Source organism: Oncorhynchus nerka, linkage group LG27 (assembly GCF_034236695.1).
Source record: "Oncorhynchus nerka isolate Pitt River linkage group LG27, Oner_Uvic_2.0, whole genome shotgun sequence".
Classification (NCBI taxonomy): Eukaryota; Metazoa; Chordata; class Actinopteri; order Salmoniformes; family Salmonidae; genus Oncorhynchus; species Oncorhynchus nerka.
Window position 1 is genome coordinate 63,578,097 of NC_088422.1, and position 21,802 is coordinate 63,599,898.

The window sequence follows — 21,802 nt, forward strand, 5'->3', positions numbered from 1 at the left end:
ATTCCACCAATTCTTGGTGCCTTCTGAGAAGTGTATCTTGGTCCAAAAAAAACTTTTGATTTCACCAAATTTGAACAGTCTGTCATAAAGAAAACACATTTCCCCAGCTCATGAGGTAATTTATTATTATTATTTAAATACTATAGTAAGTGCCAAAGTAACAGGGTTGACAATTTTCTTATTGAACCTTACCATGAGGGACAGATGTAAATGAATACCTAATCACATGAAATGCATTATAATGTTCAGAAATTACTTTGTCAAAGCAACAAAAATAATTAGGGCTTTCTAATTGATGGTGAATTTTGGGTGACATTTTGGGAAAATCTTACCAAAGGTAAGGGACATGTCGAAATGCTGCATTTTGGCACTTTAGCCAGCCTTTATTCCATTGAAAACACAATTGATTGAATTCTCAATGTGGTCTATATTTCTACTTTAAATCGCAAATAGCAAAAGGCCCCCTTTTCGTGGAGCGACCCAGATGTCTCGGAGAGAGGAGAGCAGGTTTTTGATTGATAAACGGAGACACTGCAACACTAAAAGCCTTCTGTTACAACAGTCCTCATATCACCCAACCTAATGACACACTCAGAGTGTAGCCGTCTTGATGGCATTAGCAGCAATCACATTAGCAGTTTGGTTGCTTTCAATTGTGGTCTAAATGAGAGGACTTTGTGATGTGAGCCGTATGCTGCGCTGTGTTCATTGGTATTCCATAGGCAGGGACAGGGAGCTGTGGGTGCAGACAAAGGTTCACACAACGTCTCTCCTCAAACAGGAGGCATGGCCAGGGGCGCTGGGAATTTGTTTTGCGACTTAATTCTGAATAAATGTTTCCCATCTTTGTGAACTCTGCTTTTTTAAATATTATCATAATATTGTGTTAATTGCTTGATTCTCCTATTATCTTTCGTACTTTCCATCCATGTATAATTCCTTTCCAACTCGTTCGAAGAAGGGGAAAAGCAGGAGGAGTGGCAGAGCTCTATCTAGTGGTAGGATGTACACATTGCTCTTTGGTACGACTGGTTATTGCTGTGTATTGAAGCCGGTTAGCTACGTTTCCTGCAGCGCCACTGAAGTATGTAGTCAGTGTTATTGACCAGGAGCATTTCTAGCCTGGTGTGGAAAGATAAGGGCAGTATGAAACAGAGGTCACATGGACTGCAGTGTGCCTCTCCACATGAATGGATCAGGTGCTGTAAAAATCAATGCCCATTATCTGCTTTGTTGCATTATGGATTGACGACAATTTTCCAGATCACTCTGGCATACAGGTTGTTACCTCTATTTTAGTTTGAGTGTCTTCGGGAAACAGACACTCTGTGACCTTGTACCATTTACATAGCTAAAATTGAATTAAAATATATTTTAAATATTCAAATTCCATTTGCCAAGGCAATATTACACCAAGACCATACCAGGTAGAAGTGAAATAGTTGGGAGCAGTGAGGGCCGATCCTGACTGACGGAGCCTACTAACTAACTAACTGAGCTACTTGGTGTTGAGCTTTACAGCAAGGGCCTGCAATATATCTCTGCCCTCTGACAACTCTCCAGTAAACCCACTTGCACCATAGCACTAAACAGACCCATAGAGGCTCCACAACAGAGCCGTCTTATGCAGGCTCTGTAGGGGCCATTAACTACTGACACGTCTCATAACTTCAGAGGGAAGTAATTTTAGATTATGGATCGCAACAAAAGAAAATCCCCCAGGGATATGAGGATGATTGATCTTTGGAGGTGCAGTAAAAATAGACAACTTTCCCTGCCTGGCATTTTTAAAATGACTCCCATTATGATCTCTGTCATATCTAGCTGAGTGTGTTGTCAGATCTGAAGGCTGGATATGTGTAAGAGAGGGAAGGAAGGTAGCTAGCTATGTTGATAGCAGTTGTCGATTGATCTGTGACTTGCCTGGAGGAATAGAAGGAAGGTAATGCTGTTGTGGTCTGTTTGTTAGTGTCAGCTGTAATGTAAATGTCGTTGGTCAATAGGCCACGGTCCAAGATTTTATGTGTAATTTTAAAACTAGGCTTATAAAAATAAAAAAAACTTAACTGAAATATGTATGTATTTTTCTTTCTCCCCCCCCCCAGGCGTACCGCTTCCTGGCCATCAATAAGAAGCTGGGGCTGAGTGGGCGTCCAGAAAGGCCAGTGGGCTGCATGGGGACTTGCAAGGTGAGTGTTCACCACTCAATGCTAGCACATACTCAGAGGTCATGGGCATACCACCACCTCCTCACTGATTAACATAAACCAGCACTTCTCCGTGTGAAACCACATGTCAGAAACAGAATAATATTAATTTACAGATATAATGTACATAGATATTATACATATTTTTGCCTTACTCTTAACATTGTACAAAGTACTGCTGCCATGCAATGCATGATGAAAATATAGCCATTCAATTTCGTAATCCACTTTGATATTGTGAGCTGCTGTCATTTTTTTGGTATTCCTTCTAGTTGTCTCCAGTGAAGGTCATCTAAATAAGTTTACACAGCTGAATTGCATTAAAAAAAAAAAAAAAATTGCAAAATGAATCAATCACAGGTCCAAACCTATTACTAAGACAATCTTTTAATGGAACTTTTATGTGTTCTGATGGAATAGGGCGTCCTGCCAGAGGGCATTATGATCATCTCTTTGTTTGTGTGCATCGGCGTGCTCTTGTGTTTTAGAGACGGACAGGGAGAGCGAGTGTGCCTGTGCATATTTGTGTGTTTGTTTGTGGAGGAGAGGTTGTGTGTTAGTTTTAGAAAGTATCTGTGCTCGCAGGACTGTAATGTCTATGTGTTCCAGCTTCTGTGTATTCCTTCCTCAAGATCGATGGGTTGTTTTACGTCCTGTCCTGAGTCATGTGTCGGTACCTCCGAGCCATCCATCTTGGCCTGCAGGATCAGGTAATGCAATGTGTCTGCTCCACTCCCCACAGATTTATCGGATCCTGGGGAAGACTGTGGTATGCTACCCTATCGTCTTTGATCTCAGTGACTTCTACTTATCCCAGGACGTCATGCTGCTGATTGATGACATCAAGGTGAGCTGGGGTGAACTCACCTCATACACACGGCTGTTTAGACATTCGTCTGTTTTAATCCTTGTTCTGGGGAATGCACACTCACCATGTTGTGTCCCTAACTGTATGTCTGTTTGGTCAATGCAAGTTTAATGTGTTCCATATATTTGTGTGTAGAATGCACTGCAGTTCATCAAGCATAGCTGGAAAATGAAAGGTCACCCACTCTTCCTGGTCCTCATCAGAGAGGACAACATCAAGTAAGATCTACTTTTGTATTTCCTGTACTGTAAGGGTTACTGCTTTAGAGTGTATTGGAATCCAGCACAGGAGGTGTCCCCTGTATTTGCCGATAAGAGTTTCATTATAGTCATTTATATCACTTTAGCTTGGGTGTTATGCTGATCACAGCAGTATTGATCATTATCCAAAGAGCACCTTTTAAATACAATAAAATAGCTTACCTGTCCACAGTAGAGGTTGTTCTATAGGAGTCAGTGGAATAACATATAAAACAGCTCGATACTCATTAGGTCAGGCCTGGGAAAAAGCCAGGCCGGGGGCCCGCGACCTAGTTCAATACGGCCCGCGGAATCATGCTCAGATCATGCTCAGATCAGATTTTGCGATAGTAAAGTTTTGAAAAACATATTTGTTATTCAACTTAAAGCCCAATGAATACTCACCTTTGTGTCTTGATTTAACTCCCACCTCTTGTGGGACATTTATTTTGAAGGCACGTATAAATAACAACTACACGAGGACAGACAGTGACTGACAGGCTGACACACATCACAGTTACAAATAGTAGCTAGCTAGAAATTGCGCAAAAATGAGGTTTTCAAAGAAAAGGAAAAGTAGACAACGAATGTAGGGTGTTCCAGCAAGAGTGGACATCAAAATAATTATTTATTGAGGTATCAGGGAAAGCTGTGCCCTTAGTGTGCAACGAGAGCATCGTTGTCTTGAAAGACTACAACGTGTCCCGACACTTCCAGATGAAGTATACAGAGAACTGTAGGGATATGTCTTCTGAGCAGAGGGCGAAGGCATTGAAAGAGTTGCAAAAGAGGCAAGGACTTCTCACAAAACTGCATTCAGCAAACAACATAATTGCGAGAGCTAGCTATGTACTGTCCCACAAAATTGCTAAACATAGCAAGCCATTCGCTGAGGGCGAATTCATTAAAGAATGTTTAATTGACTCTGCAGCAATACTTTTCCCCGACAAGAAAGAACTGTTCGAAAATATTTCCCTGTCAATATGAACAGTGACACGGCGTGTTGAGGACATTGCAGAGAATAAGGAAACGAAAAAGGTAAAGGATTTCACCTATTTCTCCTTGGCCCTGGATGAGAGCAGTAATGCACGTGACATGGCACAGTTGTTGATATTCCTACGAGGCAAAACCCCAGACTTTGAAATTACAGATGAGCTTGCTTCAGTGCAGTCAATGAAGAGCACAGCCACAGGGAAAGATTTATTGGAGGAGGTTAATAAGTGTGTGGCAAAGCTGGGACTGACTTTTGAAAAGTTATCCAGTGTGACCACTGATGGATGCCCAAACTTGACAGGAAAAAATGTTGGTCTTTTGAAAAGGATACAAGATCAAGTAGCTGAGCTGAACCCAGATCAGAATTTTTTTTCCTGCATTGCATTATTCATCAGGAGGTACTCTGTAAATGTGTTCTGAAAATGAGCCATGTTGTGGATATATTCACTAAAGTGGTAAACTTCACAAGAGAAAAATCTTTAAACCACAGGCAGTTTGTCTCATTGTTGGAAAAGACAGAGTCGGGTCATGCGGATCTCCCCTACCACACAAACGTGGGGAAAGTGCTTAAAAGGGTGTTGGACCTGAAGTCGGAGATTGCTGAGTTTTTGCAAATGAAAGGAATATATGTGGATTTCCCTCAACTGCAAGATAAAGAATGGTTGGCTGATTTTACCTTCACCGTGGACATCATGGCCCTCATGAATGAACTGAATTCTAAACTACAAGGGAAGGGCCTTTTTGCACATCAGATGTACAGCCTTGTCAAAGCCTTCAAGGGAAAATTACTCCTGACCCGCCAACTAGAAGCCAACAATCTCACCCACATTCCGACACTACTAGTCTGTTCCCTATCAGATGACCAGTGGGAGAAGTAGACATCGCTGCTGCGTGCTTTGAACGGTTAGTTTTCTCATCATTTTGAGGATTTCAAAGTGTTGTAAAATGACATGCTGTTGGTTTCCTCTCCTTTCACCTTCAATGTGGATAACGCTCCCACAGACCTGCAACTTGAGCTTATCGATCTTCAGTCTGATGCAGTGATTGGAGAACTATTCAAAACAATGTCACTGGCGAGGTTCTATGTATCTCTCGATGAACAACACTTTCCAAACATTAGGAGTCATGCTTTGTGTGTGAACAGACATTTTCAATGATGAAATATAACAAGTCAAGGCACAGATCATCTCTTACTGACTCTCACCTCTCAGCAATCCTGCGCATAGCGACGTCAGAAACTATACCTGACTTCACTGCTCTAGTCAATCCCCATCAGAGACTTCACTCCTCACACTGATTGACTAGTTTAAATATAATGTTGAGCTCTCTCTCTGTCTCTTGTGGTTTTTGCGTACCTGTTAACAAGAGTTCTGTGGTGCTGAATGCACAGTGTACTTTTCCCTCCCTGTGTAGTTCATTGCCTACCAAAAGTAGAACATGGATGTGGTTCATTCCTGTGCATGTTAAAAAAGTTAAATAAGTAGCATATCAGGATGTGATTTACAGTAGATATATCTGTCAACACAGTCATACACATGATGTATAATCCTGTAATATGATTCTGGCCCGTGATGGCAAAAATATATTCTAATGTGGCCCTGCATGGAAAATAATTGCCCAGGCCTGCATTAGGTTAATATGGAGAAAATGATGACCGTTGAAAATGGTAACAGTAGAATACCCTTGGTTTCTATCCATCAGGGGGAGCCGTTTCAACCCAGTCCTGGACATGTTGGCATCATTCAAGAAGGGGAGCGTCGGTGGGGTCAAAGTTCACGTGGACAGACTTCAGGTTCTCAGCACTTTTACTTGTTTCAGTCTACTGACACTTCTTTGAGGCGTTGTGATATTTACCCTCACAATACTATTGTCAGTTCTCCTTTCCTTTGGAAATGCATTCAGATATAGTGAATATGTATGTTTGCAAATCCAATGCCTTTGAATTGCCTTCACCGAGTTCTATTTCCTACTGTTACAATGACTATCAGTGTCTCTAGAGAGTTCTTTAGATGTTTTGACGTGACGTCTTTTAAGAAGGACACTCAATATTCCCCTCGCACCTAACTCTAGGAGCAGACAAAGGGCTCCATCCCTCATAGTCAATCCCTTTTATCATCTCATTCTTCTGGGGACATAATTCCCCTTTGCACATCTAACTGGCTGTCTTCATTTGGATGTGACTTCAGTCGGAATGTTTGAAATCACCGGAACTGTTCCTATCCCCTGTAAATGAGATTCCTTGATGTAACTATTAATTTGTGCTTCCAGACCCTGATATCAGGAGCTATTGTGGAGCAGTTGGACTTCCTTCGTGTCAATGAAGCAGAGTAAGAGCTTGTTCCTGTCGTTCCGCCTTTGTTTTGTGACACAATCTTTATACGGCAGTGGTCACCAACCTTTTCTGAGTCGAGATCCCTTTCTGAGTCAAAATGCATGCCAAGATCTACCGCTCTGATTTTTATATCAACATGACTTAAAAAATCTAAGCCTATGCAACAATAACCAATTAAAAACAGTATTGTGGCAATCAGGTTTGTGCAGTAAGTTATAGGCCCAACACATTATCACCACATACTGGCTTTGCTTGAATTTACCTGCCAATGCATTGTTGTTCGGGACATTTTTTAAAATTATATTTCAACATTTGAGGTAGGCTATATGATCACACTCATAATAGATCCATTGTATTACTTGAGGCACAGCTGAGTGAGCATATATTTAATTTTTTTTGCTTTTTATTTTACTGAGCTGATGGTGCCTGCATCTAATTGTCAGTCTCAGCAGAGGGAGGAGAGAGCAGCAGACTGAGGGTCCCTCCGCTCTCCCTTTCCTCCACTGACACTCATTTACATTACATTTACATTTAAGTCATTTAGCAGACGCTCTTATCCAGAGCGACTTACAAATTGGTGCGTTCACCTTATGACATCCAGTGGAACAGCCACTTTACAATAGTGCATCTAAATATTTTAAGGGGGGTGAGAAGGATTACTTTATCCTATCCTAGGTATTCCTTAAAGAGGTGGGGTTTCAGGTGTCTCCGGAAGGTGGTGATTGACTCCGCTGTCCTGGCGTCGTGAGGGAGTTTGTTCCACCATTGGGGGGCCAGAGCAGCGAACCGTTTTGACTGGGCTGAGCGGGAACTGTACTTCCTCAGTGGTAGGGAGGCGAGCAGGCCAGAGGTGGATGAACGCAGTGCCCTTGTTTGGGTGTAGGGCCTGATCAGAGCCTGGAGGTACTGAGGTGCCGTTCCCCTCACAGCTCCGTAGGCAAGCACCATGGTCTTGTAGCGGATGCGAGCTTCAACTGGAAGCCAGTGGAGGGAGCGGAGGAGCGGGGTGACGTGAGAGAACTTGGGAAGGTTGAACACCAGACGGGCTGCGGCGTTCTGGATGAGTTGTAGGGGTTTAATGGCACAGGCAGGGAGCCCAGCCAACAGCGAGTTGCAGTAATCCAGACGGGAGATGACAAGTGCCTGGATTAGGACCTGCGCCGCTTCCTGTGTGAGGCAGGGTCGTACTCTGCGGATGTTGTAGAGCATGAACCTACAGGAACGGGCCACCGCCTTGATGTTAGTTGAGAACGACAGGGTGTTGTCCAGGATCACGCCAAGGTTCTTAGCGCTCTGGGAGGAGGACACAATGGAGTTGTCAACCGTGATGGCGAGATCATGGAACGGGCAGTCCTTCCCGGGAGGAAGAGCAGCTCCGTCTTGCCGAGGTTCAGCTTGAGGTGGTGATCCGTCATCCACACTGATATGTCTGCCAGACATGCAGAGATGCGATTCGCCACCTGGTCATCAGAAGGGGGAAAGGAGAAGATTAATTGTGTGTCGTCTGCATAGCAATGATAGGAGAGACCATGTGAGGTTATGACAGAGCCAAGTGACTTGGTGTATAGCGAGAATAGGAGAGGGCCTAGAACAGAGCCCTGGGGGACGCCAGTGGTGAGAGCGCGTGGTGAGGAGACAGATTCTCGCCACGCCACCTGGTAGGAGCGACCTGTCAGGTAGGACGCAATCAAGCGTGGGCCGCGCCGGAGATGCCCAACTCGGAGAGGGTGGAGAGGAGGATCTGATGGTTCACAGTATCGAAGGCAGCCGATAGGTCTAGAAGGATGAGAGCAGAGGAGAGAGAGTTAGCTTTAGCAGTGCGGAGCGCCTCCGTGATACAGAGAAGAGCAGTCTCAGTTGAATGACTAGTCTTGAAACCTGACTGATTTGGATCAAGAAGGTCATTCTGAGAGAGATAGCGGGAGAGCTGGCCAAGGACGGCACGTTCAAGAGTTTCGGAGAGAAAAGAAAGAAGGGATACTGGTCTGTAGTTGTTGACATCGGAGGGATCGAGTGTAGGTTTTTTCAGAAGGGGTGCAACTCTCGCTCTCTTGAAGACGGAAGGGACGTAGCCAGCGGTCAGGGATGAGTTGATGAGCGAGGTGAGGTAAGGGAGAAGGTCTCCGGAAATGGTCTGGAGAAGAGAGGAGGGGATAGGGTCAAGCGGGCAGGTTGTTGGGCGGCCGGCCGTCACAAGACGCGAGATTTCATCTGGAGAGAGGGGAGAAAGAGGTCAGAGCACAGGGTAGGGCAGTGTGAGCAGAACCAGCGGTGTCGTTTGACTTAGCAAACGAGGATCGGATGTCGTCGACCTTCTTTTCAAAATGGTTGACGAAGTCATCTGCAGAGAGGGAGGGGGGGAGGATTCAGGAGGGAGGAGAAGGTGGCAAAGAGCTTCCTAGGGTTAGAGGCAGATGCTTGGAATTTAGAGTGGTAGAAAGTGGCTTTAGCAGCAGAGACAGAAGAGGAAAATGTAGAGAGGAGGGAGTGAAAGGATGCCAGGTCCGCAGGGAGGCGAGTTTTCCTCCATTTCCGCTCGGCTGCCCGGAGCCCTGTTCTGTGAGCTCGCAATGAGTCGTCGAGCCACGGAGCGGGAGGGGAGGACCGAGCCGGCCTGGAGGATAGGGGACATAGAGAGTCAAAGGATGCAGAAAGGGAGGAGAGGAGGGTTGAGGAGGCAGAATCAGGAGATAGGTTGGAGCAGAGGGAAGAGATGATAGGATGGAAGAGGAGAGAGTAGCGGGGGAGAGAGAGCGAAGGTTGGGACGGCGCGATACCATCCGAGTAGGGGCAGTGTGGGAAGTGTTGGATGAGAGCGAGAGGGAAAAGGATACAAGGTAGTGGTCGGAGACTTGGAGGGGAGTTGCAATGAGGTTAGTGGAAGAACAGCATCTAGTAAAGATGAGGTCGAGCGTATTGCCTGCCTTGTGAGTAGGGGGAAGGTGAGAGGGTGAGGTCAAAAGAGGAGAGGAGTGGAAAGAAGGAGGCAGAGAGGAATGAGTCAAAGGTAGACGTGGGGAGGTTAAAGTCGCCCAGAACTGTGAGAGGTGAGCCGTCCTCAGGAAAGGAGCTTATCAAGGCATCAAGCTCATTGATGAACTCTCCGAGGGAACCTGGAGGGCGATAAATGATAAGGATGTTAAGCTTGAAAGGGCTGGTAACTGTGACAGCATGGAATTCAAAGGAGGCGATAGACAGATGGGTAAGGGGAGAAAGAGAGAATGACCACTTGGGAGAGATGAGGATCCCGGTGCCACCACCCCGCTGACCAGAAGCTCTCGGGGTGTGCGAGAACACGTGGGCGGACGAAGAAAGAGCAGTAGGAGTAGCAGTGTTATCTGTGGTGATCCATGTTTCCGTCAGTGCCAAGAAGTCGAGGGACTGGAGGGAGGCATAGGCTGAGATGAACTCTGCAGTTCCAGAGGCTACCGGAGACCTGGAACTCCACGTGGGTCGTGCGCGCTGGGACCACCAGATTAGGGTGGCCGCGGCCACGCGGTGTGGAGCGTTTGTATGGTCTGTGCAGAGAGGAGAGAACAGGGATAGACAGACACATAGTTGACAGGCTACAGAAGAGGCTACGCTAATGCAAAGGAGATTGGAATGACAAGTGGACTACACGTCTCGAATGTTCAGAAAGTTAAGCTTACGTAGCAAGAATCTTATTGACTAAAATTATTAAAATTATACAGTACTGCTGAAGTAGGCTAGCTGGCAGTGGCTGCGTTGTTGACACTACACTATCAAGTCGTTCCGTTGAGTGTGATAGTTTCTACAGTGCTGCTATTCGGGGGCTAGCTAGCTGGCTAGCTAGCAGTGTTGATTACGTTACGTTGCGTTAAAAGAACGACAATAGCTGGCTAGCTAACCTAGAAAATCGCTCTAGACTACACAATTATCTTTGATACAAAGACGGCTATGTAGCTAGCTATGTAGCTAGCTACGATCAAACAAATCAAACCGTTGTACTGTAATGAAATGAAATGAAAATGTGATACTACCTGTGGAGCGAAGCGGAATGCGACCGGGTTGTTGAGTGAGGAAGTTCTATTCGGTGGACGTTGGCTAGCTGTTGGCTAGCTAGCAGTGTCTCCTACGTTAAGGACGACAAATAGCTGGCTAGCTAACCTCGGTAAATTAAGATAATCACTCTAAGACTACACACTCTAAACTACACAATTATCTTGGATACGAAGACAGCAAAGACAACTATGTAGCTAGCTAACACTACACTAATCAGGTCATTCGGTTGAGTGTAATAGTTTTTACAGTGCTGCTATTCGGTAGACGGTGGACGTTAGCTAGCTGGCTAGCTGGCTAGCTGCTGGGGAGATAGCAGTGTAGACTACGTTAGGACGACGAAATACGATAATTACGCAATTATCTTTGATACAAAGACGGCTATGTAGCTAGCTAAGAAGAAATTGCTAAGATTAGACAAATCAAACCGTTGTACTATACATTTACATTTACATTTAAGTCATTTAGCAGACGCTCTTATCCAGAGCGACTATAGTGAAATGTAATGAAATGTAATGAAAAGTTATACAACCTGCGGACCGAAGTGCGAATGCGACCGCTCGCTCCAACCCGGAAATACATACACTCACCAAAAAGGGACACTGTTTTCCAGCTGATGGGAAAAACTCGAGTCGCACCGCATTATTTCTGCCTCATGCACAAATTCATGTTGTTACTCCTATGAACAGAGGAGATATTAAAAAAGACCCAAGCCGCTAATAATAACAACATTCATTCATTACTGCTGCACTGCTTGTTGTAGCGCAGAGTGGAAATAGGAAAAACAAGCATTTTGAAATATCACAGAATCAATTTTGCTGTAGATTTATTTTATGCCTGCTATGTTACTGCAGACTCTGTCATCTGAGAAATGCCAGCGGTGGCATAGTGCACTTGATTTCCTCTCCAGGCCCACCGGGAAGGCAGAGTTTGTACCTTCAGACACATGAAATGGCAATAGTTTGCCTACCCGGCACACAGGGCAGCTGAATTGGCTGCACCTACCACCAACAATCAGAGACTAATAAAAAAATAAAAAATCGGAACACAAGGCTTTATCTTTGGGTTTTTTACAGAAATGTTTGGCGATCGACAAGTCGACCGGTTGGTGACCACTATTATCGAGGAATCAGTGTGTAAAGAACTTAACTTGCCTGTAAACCTGAAAATACTCATGTAACTTCTGCTGGTATAGAATCCCAGAGTTTAAGAACTTTCAGGAGCTGGAGATGCCCAAGCACTCCAAGGTAAAGAGGCAGACGAGTACTCCCAATGCCTCAAACCTGGAGCAGCAGCCTGAGATCGACATTGAGGAGTGGAAACACAAATCCACCAACGAGATCATGCAGAAATTCTATGTGAGTACGGCGTCGATATTAGGACAGCTTCAATCAAAAGTTGATGGGTGTTTAATGTAGCGCTCTAGATCTGACTCTAAACTGTCATTACACTCCTATGGCATGACCTTTGACCTCTTTCTGTGTTTTTGTCTTACTCAGGACTGTAACTGCCTGGCCAGTCAAGCACAGCTTGCCAGTATTCTCATGAAGAAAGAGGGTCCTGACTTCTTTGCCAATGATGGTAGGCACAGAATCAAAAACACACATGCAAAATGGTGTTACTCTTTTAAAGTAACAGTCCAGTGAAAATCTATTTTTACTAATATTCTGTTTGCTCATACCCAAATAATGTTGTTAACTCGTCCTTTACTTGTTATTGTAGCCAAAACATAAATGAGAGAAAACCCTCTCAGTAAAACCCAAACTCAAACTTGTTATTGAAACAAACCATAAAAATAAAAAAATACACTTGGAATTTGCTTGGATAATGACATCATCCTCTTTTGGCCGAGACAGGCCGTGATTGGTCCAGCAGCATTTGTTTTTTTCTCCGGTGGGGTGAAGGATCCTTCTCGAGACTCAGGCTCAGGAGTGCACATTCACTGCACACAAGCAAGCTAGCTAGCAAGCCAACAATCCACAGTTGCTGTTATCAAAAAGGACAAACCCTATGCAACAACTCTCGCCAATCACTTCTATTTCAAATGATGTGGTTTGTAAGAGTTGGCCTGCTGGCTATTTAGAAGCAGTTAGCTACCTAGCATGCTAATGTTAGCTATCGCGACTAACTAGCCAGCAAGAAAAAGCAGATCCTCCACACCACAATACTCTCTCCATTCCCTTCTATTTTAAATCATGTGGTTTATAGCTTAAAGTTTTATGTCAAGAGGAAACACAGTTAGCTGTTGTTGACTGAAATACAGGTAACTGCCAAAATAAAGGAAACACCAACATAAAGTGTCTTAATAGGGTGTTGGGCCACAACGAGCCAGAACAGCTTCAATGCACCTTGGCATAGATTCTACAAGTGTCTGGAACTCTATTGAAGGAATGCGACACCATTCTTCCATTTAGTGTTTTGTTGATGGTGGTGGAAAACGCTGTCTCAGGCCCTGCTTCAGAATCTCCCATAAGTGTTCAATTGGGTTGAGATTTGGGGACTGAGATCACTCTGTTGTTTCCTAACAGGCCAAGCAGGGGCATAGAGAAAATATGCTTTTTAATATCCTAATTATAATGTTTTGGAAGGACATCTATTTCATTCATATTGTAATTCATTGTAGGTAATATTTTTGTTTAAAAAATTGTAACATTGAACAGATACTTTTAACACTATTCATCAGAGCCAGACTAACGGGCCAACTAGCCCCAGGGTGGGAATCAGTGCATCACTGTAAATGAAATGTCCATAGCCTAATCCATTTAGCACCCCATGACTAACTGATAATACAAATACAAAATGGAGTCAATTCAACCAAGGCATAGTCTATGCAGCTAGTGTCAAGAATAGCAGTGTCTTGACAAACACTGTTTTCAGACCCAATCATCTACAGTTTACATTGTTTGTTTTACATAATTTCTAGAATATATCCAGTGATTTGCATTGCTCATTTCACTTACAGAGGCCTTTTAATTGTTTCCAGAGACCCTAATGGAAGACATGGAGAGACTCTACAGAATAGCTGGGACCCGGAAACTTTGGTCAGATTTCCTTCTTTCTCTAGCATATCATTCCCTTTCCATTTAACCTGAAAGAATAGTTTGTATTTTATTTTATGTGGCCGATGATATCCTTCCATTACAGTACCTCTATGAAGAGCCTTCAACATTTTTGCCTTTCACATACTTTTACTGTCGTTTCAAGATTTAAATAACATTTTCTCTTGTTCTCCTATGTCTGTCTTCATCCAAATTGTAAATGTATCCACTGAATTCACAACTATTGTAAACAATGATAGACATTTCTATGGGTGTAGGCTAGCGGTGCGTTACGCTGCAGCCGTTATCAAGAAGTTTGCCGGTTCTATAGCCCCTCATATCACCACACTGGTGGTCCATGGCAAGCAGGTAATGGAGTAGAGTTGACGTGTAGCATGTGTGCTCTATTAGCTCAGCTAGCCACTCAGTCACTGTGCACAACGTGTACCATTAACTGTGAGTGCTATGCTTCACTCATGCGCTACTTCCCTCTGCAGCACTGTCCAATTGCTCTCTATGAACGATCAATTTCACGTTCACGTGCTCCGTTGGCCTTTTTGTTCTTGCCGTTGTTGTTGTTGTTGTTGTGATGGTTCGGCTGTGTTATGGGGAACTGGTCGTGAGTTTTCATATTGCTCAGCGCTAAGATTGAACATAATTGAAAAGAGACCTGAGAGTCAGAGAGTGGAACAGCCCATAATCCAGCCGGGCTCCACCTTGCTCTGGAACCACATCAGTACTTGGTCCAATTTCCTTTCTCATTTATTTAACACGGGTTAATAAGTGGAGCTTGAAATAAGTTCCTTTTATATTACAAAACATCAATGGTTTAACATCACAGCATGCCCTTTGAGCATTTAGCCTGACATTTCATGGACAAAATATGTAGACGTATAAGCTGTAGACCATATCAGTGCTAAAACGACATGAGCACAATTTACTATAGGTATAGATGGCTGGGTGTGGTAAATGGGAGATGAATATTGTTGATACAATGAAAGTACATGGACAAACATTGGCACATGGCTGTGTGCTCGATTTTTATACACCTGTCAGAAACGGATGTGGCTGAAATAGCCGAATCCACTCATTTGAAGGGGTGTCCACATACTTTTGTATATGTAGTGTGTCTATTCCCCCAATTTGAAGGTGTCATAAGTATTGGGACAAATTCACTTATAGTGTATTAAAGTAGTCAAAAGTTAAGTATATGGTCCCATATTCCTAGCACGCAAGTGAAAAAGTTACAGATGCACAAAGATCATACCCCCAAAACATGCTAACCTCTCACTATTACCAATAACGGGGGAGGTTAGCATTCCAGGGGGGGTGCCTCTAACTTCCTCACTCATCATTATTCACGATTCATTCAAGATTATCCGTAATCATGATATCATCCATATTAATGTGGAAGTGTTCAGAAACATATTCTATTCTTATTTACAATAAAAGTCACTCCAAAATGACACAATACATTATTTACCATTTATTTATATTGGGCACAACATAATCTGAAGCACAACCCCCCCCAAAACTGCAAATGCTTCCAACAAGTTTGTAGAGTCACAAGCTTGACGTAATCATTGCGTGCTAGTAATATAGGGACCAAATACTAAACTTTTGACTACTTTAAAACACTATAAGTGAATATGTCCAAGTGGGGGGACTAGATACATAAAGTGCTTTCATTTCTAAATGGTAAAACAGATTTATAAAAGAAAATACCCTTAAAAAAAAGGTGACATTCTGTACTGTCGCCTCATATAAAACATTTGATCTTAAATCCAAAATGGTGGAGTATAGAGAGACATTTTAGTTTTAGCTTACTGTCCAAATAAATATGGAGGGGAGCGTATGTACCATAACTACAGCCCATGCCTGTTGCTTTTTCCTCACAGGAACCCAGCAAGCATGAGACGTACTGCACAGTCACTCTAGCGAATAATGCAATCGTAAATTAGTGAACATGGAAACATGTGAGAATTAATAGGCTGAGTCAGGAAACAACGGCAGGAGCCAGAGCTGAATTCATGCAGTGGAATCTTCATTTGGAACCACTGCCTGTTCTGCTAGGCTAGGCTAGGCTAGGTGTCCCAGAGGGAAGCACCCACCATGCTAATAGATTTCCATTCTATGGGGATGGCATCTTGTGTTTTGATCAGTTCGCCATTTAGTTATTTATACAAAAGTCCTTCTGTTGCAGGAAAGGAAGTTTGTAGAGTTGTGGTTTTACATGTGCAGAATCACAATATGATGATCATTTATTTGACAATCTGGAGGTGAAATTCAGAGTCGATTTAGATTTGTTTTTCATTTGCTTAGCAAAAAAAAATCTATAATTGACGTGTAAAACAGTAGCACAACAAGGCTCTTTGTACTGTATAGACACACCGGGACATGCCACACACATGACTTTGCAACTTTGTTTTAGAACTTCATTACACAAATCGCACCTTCAGTAGTGTGACTCAAATCATGTTACAGCACATCAGCCTTAATGTCATGGTTATACTGTATGTGTGGTTCTTATGATAGAGAACACAGCTGACTACGTTGTTATCGCACTGTCATTATGAACTGTTCCTACTGTAGTTGTACTGACACATATAGCATTGACCCTATTAAGGATCTCCTTGTGTTTTTGTTTACCAGGGGGGTTGTACGAATCGCAGCCAGTGTGATAACTAAGCTAGTGGACAGCATTGCCCCAAGTATTACTAGTGTTTTAGTGCATGGCAAGCAGGTAAGTGGACATTTGAAAATGGGGGGGAAATTATACAGTTGAATCATGTATGTATTTATTTTTTTGTCACAACAGATGCCTATTTCGAAACACAATCTTAGTGTTCATTGATTATCAAATGAATTGGATGAAATTATGTCCATTTTGAAAGTATTAGGAACGTTCAGTTGTCAGTGAGCTCCTCATGCTTTTGTCCTATAGGAAATGCTTAGTGTTATTGCAGTTGCACGCTTCGTATTTCCCAGCTAACTCACTGTGCTTTAGCCCTGTAGCAAGGCTGTTAATATGTTTCATATAGTAACCTGCTGAAAGTGTATTCCTGGGTTTAACAGGCTCTATGTATGCTGTGACCTGACCTATAACCTATGACCTAATACAACCCTTTCCCTTGGATTTATATGAAGTGAGCTGCCTAAAAGTATAATGTTTTATCATTATACATTTTTTTTCTAAAATATTAGTTGCTTACTTAGCAGTCCCCATTTCTGGCCTCATTTTCCCACCCAAGAGTTTTGGGCGGTTCATTACTATGAAGTACCTCAAGGTGTGAATCTGCATGTAGATTGCATCGTAGAGGGAAAACTATTCTGGACTTGATGAGGAAGCTGGTTTTGAGCAAGAGTTGTCTGCACCTGTCACCCGGTAGGACATGTTTAGATTACACTTAGTAATATTAGAAGCGAGGTACAGATTAAAAGCTGTGATATACCATCTAACTGGAGAGCATTAGTCTGCAACCATCTGTTTTGAGGGGCTATTTTTCAAAAGGATATTAAATCATATCTTGTTGTTTGAGAAGAATAATGATTACCCGGGTGTAATTTTCTTCTGGCCTTTATGCTTTGAAAATAAGAAATATCACAAGATAATCTTGGTCATTATCTTTTCTCCCATGTTCTACTAGGTGGGGAGGGGGGGGGGCACTTTTACAGTTTTGAGATGGAGAGATAGTTTAAGCGAAGGGGATACGGAAACATCAGCATTTCTACATAGTATTGCACACTATCTGGTCAGTCAACAAGTGTATAGGTAGAGGATGTCACCCATAAAATACAATCTAATGTTTTTATTTCAACTTTTTGACTATTTGCTTCTTGTTATCCATGTATACACATCTACCTTTCTGGTTCGTCACTCTGTCCTCTTAGTAAAAGAATCCCCACAAAACAATAACAGAACAGCAGACATTTTTCTGATGCTGGCTGGGCTGTGCTCTGTTGCCAGGTAACACTGGGACTGTTTGGGCATGAGGAGGAGGTGATCTCCAACCCCCTCTCACCTGGGGTCATCAAGGGCATCCTCTACAGCAAGTGCTACGGGGAGAGGGAGGCCGTGCTGCAGCAGGAGCTGGTCATCCACATCGGCTGGATCATCTCCAACACCCCCGAGCTGTTCAGCGGCATGCTCAAGATTCGCGTCGGGTACGAATAGAGCCCGGGAGGAATAGAGCTAGGCAGGCTGTAGCCATGGCCATTCTGATCCTACAGCTGGGTGGTTGTTATTCTGTTTGTCTCTCAAGTTGTCTGTTTGAGGATAGCCATCTGTGGTTATGAGATGCATTGTTTTTGCTTCGTATTCCGCTGGTATTGGTGTAGGTGGATCATCCAGGCCATGAAGCATGAGTTGGAGATCCGAGCAGGTGACATGTCACCCCAGGACATTTACCAGATGTCCCCCAGCGATGTTAAACAGCTGCTGCTGGATGTCCTTCAGCCACAACAGCACGGCAGGTAAACGCACGCACGCACACACACACAAGCCTCCACACACGCATTTTTTTATTCTATTTGATTCATTTCCCTATTCGTTACCCATCCCAGGTCCTGGATCAACATGCGTCAAATCGATGGTTCCCTCAACAGGACTCCCCATGGCTTCTATGACCGAGTGTGGCAGATTTTGGAGAGAACTTGTAACGGCATCGTAGTGGCAGGGATCCATCTCCCACAGGTAGTGTTGGTTATTGCATCAGTGACATTATAATCCTTTATTTACATCCTCAAACTCCACATTTAATCACATCTCTGAAGGACCACACTATAGGCCCCTTTTGACAGAGGTGAAATTCCCAAAAAGACTGCATATTTGAAGTATATTAGGCTGCTTGGCCCAACAGTTGATTCAAAGGATGGTTTGAATGCAGGAGATCCTCAATGCATCGCATATACCTCACTATTAAATAAATGTCTGTTTATAATTTTTGGTAATAATTGGTCATCGGGGTGTTCTTGCCTAAAGCGTTACTGTTAAAATCTCCCACTTTCCTTCCATTGCAGCAACCTACACTATCTGACATGACCATGTATGAGATGAACTTTTCTCTGCTGGTGGAAGACACACTGAAGGACATTGTGCTGCCTGAGTACAGGCAGATAGTAGTAGAGGTAAGGGCCAATCAGATTTCACTGTAATTTACAGGTGCATGTTTTCCGTACACTACTCTTGGTCAAACAGGACCCTCTATTGACTACATTACCCACGCATTTCATCTAGCAACATTTCCACCACATTGGGTTTACAATACAAAACATAGTAATTGTACACACATATTATCATGGCTCTACTTTCTTACCTGCCCTAATATCCATGGTTGCAGCTGCTGATGGTGGTGTCCATAGTGTTGGAGAGAAACCCGGAGCTGGAGTTTTCGGAGAAGGTGGACCTGGACGTTCTGGTGAAGGAGGCCTTCCATGACTTCCAGAAGGACAGGTGTCGGGAGGGGTTGAATAAACTGGTAGGTGCCTGCCCTACACTCTCCGCTAGACTCACAGAATCTAAGGTTGGGTCACACCACTGTCACGCGAGCTCCTTGGAGTTCATGTAGCATGCAAGCTTAGCTGTTGTACGCCCACGATGATGTACAGTACAAGTTATCTCAGCTAAGTAGAAGCAGACCGCATATTCGAGGGGAGGGTACCTTGGGTGCTTTGGCGATAATTTTTCTGGTCAGTCTCGACTAAATTCATTAACGGTGAATGTTAAGGATGGGAGTAATTGTGTTACTTGTTATTCATATCAGATTATTTCCAATCTGAATAGTTGTTCATTCTGCAGTTCGTTGCTGAAAAGCAGTGCTTTGTTATAGAGCTTTCGACAGTTTGCACTGTAAATAGCAGTACTGATAGTTTACAATGAAAAAAACATTGTTGTCCGCAGGATGACATGGAGGAGTTCTATAAGACACCTCCGATGGGCAGGAGAGGTACCTCCAGTTACCTGACCAAGGCTGTGATGATTCAGCTGCTTCAGGGAGACGTGAAGCCCTCCAAGGATGACCCCTGCTCGGTCAGCTAAACTAAACCCGTTCTGCGGAGTAGAGGAGTCCATCTCTACTGTACTTCGTTGAACTACTAACAACATGCTAAATTAGTCAGCAGCACTGACTGTTGTTCCACCAGCAATAGCCTTGTTCTGTTAGCTTCAAGCTATTAGGACAGAATGTATCAGATCTTATCAACACCGTTACTACTGATAACAACATTGAACTCTTACCCCCTGAAATCCTTGCATGTAGACTTGTTTGTATAGCATTAGCGTTGTAGGGCAGCCCAGTGCACACTTTTTTTGTTCTCTAAGTCTTAGGAAGTCCAGGTCTTTTTGAAAGCCTGGTCGCTGTATTTTTCTGAATGTGGCTAATACACAGTCATTTGAGTTCCTTCACTCTTATCAACATGATATATTCATGAAGTTGTTTATGTGTTTGCACGTGGTTTGAGTGTGCCTACCCAGTGTAGTGAATCTGAATTGAACTTTTTCAATGTGTGTGACGATTGCCATTGTGTTGCGCCACTCGATCAAGGGGATTTTGGAAGCTCAACACTAGTTTCGAAAAAATAAACTTGTGGAACCTGTGACATCCTGTTGATTTATTTGCTTGGGTTCGTCATGTTTGAATTTTGTGGAGCGTTACCCCTGCTGTATAATATTTGCCTTGTATCATTGAAGCTAAATGTGTAAAAGGATTTATAATCACAACATGGTGTAACATGTTTCTGTTTATTTCGCCTGCAGTTGCAACAGAAATGTCATGATTATTCAAGCGTGTCTAGTTGTTCCTGGGGGTATGTGTATTGTATTGAATCCCACCACTAGTAACTCCCACTCATGTCAGCTTAGCTGCAGTCATACCAATCTCACCACTGGAGCTGGAAAATCACATCATTTGACATACAAAGGAAGGGTTAGACACTGAGAAAAGCAGAGGAATTATTTCTGCGTAGGACTCAAATACATAATTTACTTCAGAATCTGTTCTAAAGCTGCTCCAACACTTGGACCTTAAAAAGGTCATGGTTGCAGGGAAGGTTGTTTCAGTGTTCTGAAGCGAGGAAGTTCATAAATAAGGGTGATAATCAAACCATGCGAAAGTATGCTCATCGTGCATACAGTACATGTATGCTGTAGTTATTATTAGTTAGAGCAGAGTTCTAGATCAGGCTGGTGTATGAAATGACTGGCAATAGCATTTGTGGCGAGCAATTTATTAATATGATACACTGTTATGCATTGTACACCTCTGCCTGATGCTTCATTAATTGAAGAAAGCATTTCATAGGAAAAGCAAATATGCTGGTTGTATATGTTACACTAACTTGATACTTTATGACCGGACTCATCAATTCACAGTTCAATTAAAATCTGCAGAGCAGAACAATCTTTCATATTTACCGAGCAAGGCCGCATCCCCTCCTCGTCCCTGTAAAAGGTGTAATGTTTTCTCTTAAAGAACTCCCATAAAAGTTAACTGTGCATTAAAGCCAGAGTATGTCTTTTGCTGGCAGCAGTAAAAGCATTTATTTGCCAATCTGTCTCGAGCATTTGGGCCTGACAGTCAGATCTTTATTCCTGCTCCTTCTACACCAACACTCTGTACCATGAAGGGCATCAAAGACTGTGCCACTTGAAGAGGTCTAAGTCTAATGTTTCCCTTTTTTCCGCAATATTATTATAGTCACTGTCTGGTCTGAACCAAAGGGCTGAATAAATAATGAAAGTTAATGTAAAGTGTGTGAAAATATATTTGACCTACAGTTTTTCTTTGTGTCATGTTAGATGATAATGGCTGTAAGTAGGTGAGATCCTTTTTCACAAACTACAGTGGGGCAAAAAAGTATTTAGTCAGCTACTAATTGTGCAAGTTCTGCCACTTAAAAAGATGAGAGAGGCCTGTAATTTTCATCATAGGTACACGTTACTATGACAGACAAAATGAAAAAGAAAATCAAGAAAATCACATTGTAGGATTTTTTATTTATTTATTTGCAAATTATGGTGGAAAATAAGTATTTGGTCAATAAGTTTATCTCAATACTTTGTTATATACCCTTTGTTGGCAATGACAGAGGTCAAACATTTTCTGTAA

At 43.0% G+C, this 21,802-nt stretch overlaps 1 protein-coding gene and 1 pseudogene across 3 annotated transcripts in view; both read left to right on the top strand.

Moving 5' to 3' along the window:
- Nucleotides 1-20,294, top strand: part of LOC115112130 (phosphorylase b kinase regulatory subunit beta-like) — an 82,193-nt gene extending 61,899 nt beyond the window's left edge. For 2 of the 3 annotated variants that reach the window (XM_029638951.2, XM_029638953.2), the window contains 15 exons: nucleotides 2,106-2,189; nucleotides 2,950-3,054; nucleotides 3,211-3,293; nucleotides 6,009-6,099; nucleotides 6,576-6,634; nucleotides 11,855-12,017; nucleotides 12,159-12,240; nucleotides 13,643-13,700; nucleotides 16,350-16,440; nucleotides 17,665-17,861; nucleotides 18,036-18,170; nucleotides 18,261-18,390; nucleotides 18,717-18,824; nucleotides 19,037-19,174; nucleotides 19,597-20,294. In XM_029638951.2, the coding sequence (XP_029494811.1) occupies nucleotides 2,106-2,189; nucleotides 2,950-3,054; nucleotides 3,211-3,293; nucleotides 6,009-6,099; nucleotides 6,576-6,634; nucleotides 11,855-12,017; nucleotides 12,159-12,240; nucleotides 13,643-13,700; nucleotides 16,350-16,440; nucleotides 17,665-17,861; nucleotides 18,036-18,170; nucleotides 18,261-18,390; nucleotides 18,717-18,824; nucleotides 19,037-19,174; nucleotides 19,597-19,734 (1,662 nt within the window). In that variant the 3' untranslated portion in view covers nucleotides 19,735-20,294. Of the gene's footprint in view, nucleotides 1-2,105; nucleotides 2,190-2,949; nucleotides 3,055-3,210; nucleotides 3,294-6,008; nucleotides 6,100-6,575; nucleotides 6,635-11,854; nucleotides 12,018-12,158; nucleotides 12,241-13,642; nucleotides 13,701-13,975; nucleotides 14,067-16,349; nucleotides 16,441-17,664; nucleotides 17,862-18,035; nucleotides 18,171-18,260; nucleotides 18,391-18,716; nucleotides 18,825-19,036; nucleotides 19,175-19,596 lie in introns of all 3 variants that reach the window. The other variant, XM_029638952.2, reaches the window with a different exon arrangement.
- On the top strand, nucleotides 4,107-5,215 carry LOC135565348 (general transcription factor II-I repeat domain-containing protein 2A-like; annotated as a pseudogene).
- Nucleotides 20,295-21,802: the final 1,508 nt, after the last annotated feature.